The sequence below is a fragment of the Priapulus caudatus genome, unplaced genomic scaffold (genome assembly GCF_000485595.1).
Source record: "Priapulus caudatus unplaced genomic scaffold, Priapulus_caudatus-5.0.1 Scaffold2619, whole genome shotgun sequence".
NCBI lineage: Eukaryota > Metazoa > Priapulida > Priapulimorpha > Priapulimorphida > Priapulidae > Priapulus > Priapulus caudatus.
In genome coordinates, this window is record NW_014579680.1 from 9860 (window position 1) to 17859 (window position 8000).

The following is an 8000-nucleotide window of genomic DNA, read 5'->3' on the forward strand; positions in this document are numbered from 1 at the left end:
GCGCGTGCGCGGGTGGTGTGTGTGTGTGTGTGTGTGCGTGTGTGTGTGTGTGTGTGTGTGCGTGCGCGCGTGTGTGTGTGTGTGTGCGTGTGTGCGTGCGCGTGTGTGTGTGCGTGTATGTGCGGTCGTGCGTGCGTGTGTATCCACTAATATTCGTAAACTATGCGGTATCTATGTGCCTTTACACCGCACTAGTCACAATACAGAATTCATTCGACACTTCGTGTTTGATTTATTTTGGAAATACAACGTTTTTTCTTTCATTTTTTTTTCATAGCAATCTCTGCCATTCATGCAGTCGGATCTTATCAAGTTTGAATGCCCAGAAGGTACGCGTTTACCTTTAGTCTAAATCCTGCTTCTGTCATCTATGTAAACACCACATTTATATTACTCCGAATTTCATAACGCGTGTTTCGTTTAGTGTTACGTTTCCTGTAAAGTTCGTAGCGCTGTATTAAATGTATATATACACACTCGAGATGAGGGTTTGAATTTTACCCCACGCATGAAGATATAAGCTATATGATTCACACATACGTAATACCCACATACGTACATGCACACGCAGACACATGCGCACACAGGAAGACATGTAGACAGACAAACAAACAATTACACACCTGTGTATATATATATACCTGTGTGTGCGTACGTGCCCGCGTGCGTGTGCGTGTGTGCATGTACGTGTGTGGGTATGTACGTGTGTGTGCATGTACGCTCCCACAATAAACAGTTAATTATAAACAGTTAAATTAATAAATTAATTAGCTAACAAATATATCTCTTGCTCGTGCTCTCATAACTTCTACATAACTGGATCCCGCTTTGACAGATTGGGTGCTATTCAAAGACAAATGCTACGGACTCTTCGTTGACGTGGATTCAAACTGGTACACTGCTAATCTAACATGCGAAGCGTAAGTATGAAAGATGTTAATCTTGCATATTAATCCTAATCAAACTAGATAAATACACACACTGTCATCGATCCCTGGACCGAATAGTTAGCGATGTAAAAAAAAAATAATGTTATTGGGTCAGCCGATAAGAGTCGAGTTGACAGGCATGAAAAAAGCAGAGTGCTAGTCTACTTATTGATTGATTTACATATTTAAAAGGTATTTTTTCATAATTAATTATTAATTGATTTATTAATATCTTCATTTATTATTATATTTGTATTATTTGTGCTTGTTTGTTTATTTATTCATTCATTTCTATATTTATCTGCTTATTTACTTGTTATTTTATTTATTTATTTATTTATTTACATTTTTCTATTTACCTATTTATTTACTTTATTTTAAGAGATCTGAAGCATCGTTAATAATCGTAACTACTGCATCCTATACAATGCGCTGACCTTCAACCTCTCTCCTAGTCCGAACAAACGCACGCAAACCACGCGCTGACGTGCATGCTCTCTTGTTCTCCCCAGCTTCGGCGGAGCCCTGGTGGCAATCGAGGGCTTCAACGAGAACCAGTTCGTCGGCGAGCAGATCCGTCTCGTCAACGCCGACGGTGCTGCCACCAGCAGCGAGCGGCAGGGCTGGTGGATGGGCATGCGCGCCTACGGTCTGACGACGGCAGAATGGTCGACGGGAGAGGCAACGACTGCTGCAGAAGGTACGGGAAGCGATCCGGTTTAGAGATCCGAAAATACCGAGTTTTTTTCAGATCCGGTTTTGTTCGAGCGTTTTAAATCCGATCTTAAATCGCGCATCGGATCAGATGAGTACCGAATTCGAAATTCGAAATTTGCCTTAAATCGCCGTATCTCATTGCGTATGCGTGCGTGCGTGCGTTGGTAGCAGCACTACTAACACATCGAAATGTGCAAAAATCGCCGTATATTAATGTTAAATTATCCTAAAATTTTGTCCATACTTGTGCATGTTGACTTTAATTACTGAAAATTTATATAAATATAAATATAATCATAATAATAAAAACAAAATAAATAATATTTTCGTGCGTGCGTGCGTGCGTGCGTGTGCGTGCAGGTTACTGGGCACCGGGACAGCCTGTCTACTCGGACGGACCGTGCGTGGACATCGGATTCCAGGTGATCAACGACACACTCTACTGGGTCATCAGTAACTGTGACGATAACAAACCGTATGTGTGCACGATCGACGCCTGCCTAGAAGGTTATTATTATTATTATTATTATTATTATTATTACTATTGTTGTTGTTATTATTATTATTATTATTATTATTATTATTATTATTATTACTATTGTTGTTATTATTATTATTATTGTTATTATTATTATTACTATTGTTGTTATTATTATTATTATTGTTATTATTATTATTACTATTGTTGTTATTATTATTATTATTATTATTACTATTGTTGTTATTATTATTTTTATTATTATGACTATTGTTGTTGTTGTTGTTGTTGTTGTTGTTGTTGTTGTTGTTCGTTGTCTGTTGTTGTTGTTGTTGTTGTTGTTTGTGTGTTGTGTTGTTGTTATTATATTATTACTATTGTTGTTCGTTTTATTAATTATTGGTGGTATTATTATATGTGTGGTGAGAATGACGAAGAGAAGATAGGGATAACAAAAGATGGTGGAACGCAGAAGGATAAATGAGGTAGAGAGAGAGAGAGAGAGAGAGAGAGAAGAGAAGAGAGAGAGAGAGGAGAGAGCAGAGGAGAGCAGAGAGAGAGAGAGAGAGAGAGAGAGAAGGGAGGAGAGAGAGAGAGGGAGGACGAGAGAGAGAAGAGAGAGATGAGAGAGAAGAGAGAGGGAGAGAGAGAGAGAGGGGAGAGAGAGAGGAGAAGGACGAGAGAGAGCAGAGAGAGAGAGAGGGAGAGAGAGAGAGAGAGAGAGAGAGGAGAGAGAGACGAGAGAGCAGAGAAGAGAGAGCAAGAGAGAGAACAGAGAGAGGACGAGAGACGAAGAGAGAGAGGGAAGAGCAGAGAGGAGAGAGAGAGAGAGGAAGAGGGGAGAGAGCAGAGAGAGAGAGAGGAGAGAGAGATGAGAGAGAGGGAGGAGAGAGGAGAGAGAAGAGAGAGAGAGAGGAGAGCGGGTGAGATATAGCGAGAGAGAGAGAGAAGAGAGAGAGAAGAGAGAAGGGAGAGAGGAGAAAGAGAGAGAGAGCGAAGCGAGAGAGAAAGAGAGAGAGAGAGCGAGAGAGAGAGAGAGAGCAGAGGAGGAGAGACGGCACGAGAGAGAAGAGGGAGAGAGAGAGAGAGAGAGAGAGAGACGTGAGAGAGAGAAGAGAGGGGGGGGGGAGAATAGAGACAAGCGAACCGCAAGCGCAATGTTAACACCATACATACACCCTTCCGCCAACCACACACATTAGTGTTCACAATAATATAGACGTTCTTGTGTCATCTTGCAGGCCAGTGCGCTGCGGATCCGGGGATGATGCATCGTCAGAATGGAGTCGCGATGGCGTCCAAGACTGCCACGATGGCAAGGACGAAGTCAACTGCACTAGTGATTAGCAGACGACTATTACAGCGGCCATCTCTGACGAGATAACTCGCTAACAAGATATATATAGAAATATTTCTTTACTTTGTTTTATTTGTTTGTTTACTTATTTATCATTCATTCATTCATTTACCTATACAGAGAATTTACTAAAAGTATAAGCTACGAAGATTCATTCGTAAGTATGAATTCATCATACTTATTTACTAACTGTTATCTCTTTCTGGCCTCCTATGGGGTTCGGTTTCTGCCGGGAGAAACTATGATTCTGGCCTGATCATTACCAATATAATAAGTAATATAAATATATATATATATATAAAATATATAATATAGTGTTATAATAAAATAATTAGTCGTTTGAGGCGATACGTTCGTTATCCGAATGGCAATAAAAAGAAGAAAAAAAGAAAAAGATAAATGGGGTACCCGCCGCCCTGCACATACTCGAGTATAAACAACCAAATTATATATACGTCGCTAGCGTGTTAAAACCGCTCCGATCCCCTCCCCAGATTCGGTGCTTCAAGAATTCCGAGCCATCGTGGGTAACTTCACGACAGTGAACTATCCTGGACTCTACCTCTGCCCTACAGCGACTGCCAGTGGATCATCGACGTACCTCAGGGCAACATCATAGAACTATGTGGGTGGCATCGAAAATATGGCGAGGTTGGGCGCTATGGGGGTTAATAGAGAGAGAAGAGAGATAGAAAGCAGGAACAATAACGATAGCGAGAGAAGAGAGAGAGAGAGAGGAGAGGAGAGAGAGAGAGAGGGAGAAGAGGAGAGAGAAGAGAGAGAGAGAACGAGAGAGAGAGAAGAGAGAGAAACGCAGAGAGAGAGAGAGAGAGAGAGAGAGAGAAGAGAGAAGAGAGAGAGAGAGAGAGAGAGAGAAGAGATGAGAGAAGAAGAGAGAGAGAGAGAGAGAGAGAGAAGAAGAGCGCGAAGAGGAGAAGAGAGGAGGGAGAGGGAAATAGAAAAAGAAAAAAGAGAGAGAGCGACAGTGAGAGAGAGAAAGATACTATATATATTATATATAATATAGTATAAGACATACGAATATAGATATAAGATAGATAGATCGATAGATAGATAGATAGATAGAGAGAAGAGATAGAGAGAGAGCACGCACGCACGAGAGAGAAAGAGAGACACACACAAGTAGAGACATAGACTTACACATCTCTCTCTCTACCCGTCCGCCGTCTACAGTTTAACGACTTCGAGCTCGAGGAGTGGTACGATCAGGTGACAGTCTACGACGGCTCCATAAGCTCGGAGAACGTGTTGGGTCAGTTCTGGGGCAGCGCGATACCGGACATTCCGCTGAGCACGGGAAACCGCATGACGGTCACCTTCAAGAGCGACGCGGGAGAACACAGACGAGGATTCCACGCGTCCTGGACGACGCGTGAGTGATACTGGTGGTGGTTGCTGTGGTGTTGGTGTTAGTGGTGATTGTTGTTGTAATGGTTGTTGTTGTGGTTGTTGTTGTTTGTTGTTGTTTGTTTTTTGGGGGGGTTGGGGGGGGAACACAGGCGCGGATTCCACGCGTCCTGGACGACGCGTGAGTGATACTGGTGGTGGTTGCTGTGGTGTTGGTGTTAGTGGTGATTGTTGTTGTAATGGTTGTTGTTGTGGTTGTTGTTGTTTGTTGTTGTTTGTTTGTAGGGGTGGTTGGGGGGAGAACACAGACGCGGATTCCACGCGTCCTGGACGACGCGTGAGTGATACTGGTGGTGGTTGCTGTGGTGTTGGTGTTAGTGGTGATTGTTGTTGTAATGGTTGTTGTTGTTTGTGATGTTGTTTGTTGTTGTTTGTTTGTAGGGGTGGTTGGGGGGAGAACACAGGCGCGGATTCCACGCGTCCTGGACGACGCGTGAGTGATACTGGTGGTGGTTGCCGTGGTGTTGGTGTTACTGGTGGTTGTTGTTGTGGTTGTTGTTTTAGGTGTTGTTGTTGTTGTTGTTGCTGCTGCTGCTGCTGCTGTGTAAATTGGTGATGTTGCTGTTCGTTTACTTTTGCTGTTGCTGAACTTGGTTGGCGATTTGTGCAAATCGAGAGTATTTTCTGGACTTGCTTTAAGATCATTGCACAAAAATCACGAACACTAACCCTAAAACCAGGGGTCCGTTGTCAGAGACAAAATTGGTCTTAACATTAGTCTTAACATTAACTTTTTCTTTTAGACCGTCGACAGAAACGCTGCAAAGTTACAAGAATGAAAAATCGTAGCTGATTTCCTCATAACAATACGAAACAAAGTGATGTCGACGGTCTAGGAGAAATTGTTAATGTTAAGACTAATGTTAAGACTAATTTTGTTTCTGACAACGGGCCCCAGGTTTTTATTCACGCTGAATGTCCCTCCCCCTTGTTGTTGTTGTGTAGGACAAACTTGCTATGACAACAAGCTAGAGGCCACGGACAAGGAGCAGCCGATCACCTCTCCCAACTATCCCAACAACTACGCGAACAACGCTGATTGTATCTGGATCATCACTGCCGAGAGCGCAGACGGACCCAATCCACAACTCATCACGATACAGGTCAGCGTGCTCATAGAACGCACTGATGTTCAATCTTTATTGGGTGCATTGCATTTATTGGTGCAGAGCATGTGCAACCCCCGCTTTATTGGGACAGCTCGGGTACCATGAGAATGTCCCGATTAGTCCTTCCAATCCACAACTCATCACGATTCAGGGTAGCGTGCGCATAGAACGCACTGATGTTCAATCTTTATCGGCGCAGCTCTCCCTGCTTAATCGGGACAGTTCTGAAACGACGATAATGTTCCGATTAAGCGATATTAAGCGATTGTTATCGGGACAGTTCTGGAACCACGAAAAATGTTTCGATTAAGTGGTATTAAGCGATTGTTATCGGGATAGTTCTGGAACCACGAAAAATGTTCCGATTAAGTGGTAGTTCCGAGTGCCGGAACACAATGGTGAAAAAACGTCCAAAGCGGTGAACACAACGTTCTTATGGTGATTGATTTTTCAAATGCGTATATCGGTTAAGCCTAGGTTAAGCGATATATATCGATTACCGTCTCTCCCACCATTATTTCTTTTTCTTGCAACTGCCTACCACCTTTCTTTTGCCCTCCTCCCCTCTCTCACACACACCTCTTTTTTCCTATCCTCGCTATCCCACTCTCTCCTGCCTCTATCTCACTCTCCCTCTCTCATCTTCTTTCATCGCTCTCTCTCTCTCTGTCTCTCTCTCTCTCTCTCTCTTTCTCTCTTTCTCTCTCTCTCTCTGTTTCTCTCTCTCTCTCTCTTCACTATTCTCTCTCTCTTCTTCCTCCCTCTCTCTCTCTCTCTCTTTAATCCCACTCATCACTCTCTTTCTCCACCCTTCTCTCTCTCTTTCTACCCCCTCCTCTCTTCCTCTATCTCTATCTCTCCTACTTCCCCCTCTCCTTCTCCCCTCTTTCATAAAACGGTTCTTCATTCACGCAGTTCAAGTTCTTCGACTTCAACTCGGAGAAGAACGACTACATTCAGCTGCTAGATGGCGCCACTGCCAACTCGCAGCTAATCGGAACTTTTGACGGCACGACGGTGGCGCCCACTATCGTCATGACGACGGGAAGCTACGTCTACATACGCTTCAAGACGGACGAGTCGGGAACCGCTCTCGGTTTCTCGCTCACCTATAAGCAAGGTAACAATAGCTTATAGGCGACGTATTGCTTAAGAAGTAAGTCTTAAGTGGTAGAAGACGTTGCACTAAGTAGTAAGTAGTAGGTTCACTGACCCTAACCCAAACCCTTACTTTANCCGCTAACCTTTATCCCAACCCTTACAGGCTGTGACGTCACGCTCACGCGTTCGGCCGTGAGGTTATACTCGCCCGGATGCGACCCCGCGACGCCCGCGCTCTACCCGAACAACATCGTCTGCTAACCCTTCACCCCTAACACTAACATTAACCCTTTACCCCTAACACTAACATTAACCCTTTACCCCTGATCCCTAACCCTTCTACCAAAACCTAACGAGTTCTACCTTATCTTAACCCTAACCCTAACATTAACCCTTTACCCCTGATCCCTAATCCTTCTACCAAAACCTAACGAGTTCTACCTTATCTTAACCCTAACCCTAACCCTAACCCTAACCCTAACCCTAACCCTAACACTAACACTAACCCTTTCCCCCCAACACCGCCCCCACCCTGACCTTCAATCATCAGCCGTCGTTCGTTGTCTGCGTTACAGGCTGTGACGTCACGCTCACGAGTCCAGCCGTGAGGATCTACTCGCCCGGCCGCGACCACGCGACGCCCGCGCTCTACCCGAACAGCATCGTCTGCTCGTGGACGATCGACGAGATGAGAGACAAGGCGCTGACGCTGCGGTGGGACGACTTCGAGACGGAGCGAACGTTCGACCCTGTCGAGGTAAGGAGGAGAGAGAGAGAGGAGGAGGAGGGAGGAGGGGAGAGAGAGAGAGGAGGAGGGAGGAGGAGAGAGAGAGAGAGAGGAGGAGGAGGAGAGAGAGAGAGGAGGAGGAGGAGGAGAGAGA

The 8000-nt window shown here is 44.5% G+C and overlaps 1 protein-coding gene across 1 annotated transcript in view; it reads left to right on the forward strand.

The window, feature by feature from the left end:
* The first annotated feature begins 4142 nt into the window (after positions 1 to 4142).
* LOC106818894 (CUB and sushi domain-containing protein 1-like) overlaps positions 4143 to 8000 on the forward strand; it is a 7326-nt gene continuing 3468 nt past the window's right edge. Inside the window, exons 1-5 of the mRNA XM_014823564.1 lie at positions 4143 to 4148; positions 4676 to 4874; positions 5855 to 6012; positions 6934 to 7138; positions 7695 to 7876. Of these exons, the coding sequence (XP_014679050.1) occupies positions 4143 to 4148; positions 4676 to 4874; positions 5855 to 6012; positions 6934 to 7138; positions 7695 to 7876 (750 nt within the window). The remainder of the gene's footprint in view (positions 4149 to 4675; positions 4875 to 5854; positions 6013 to 6933; positions 7139 to 7694; positions 7877 to 8000) is intronic.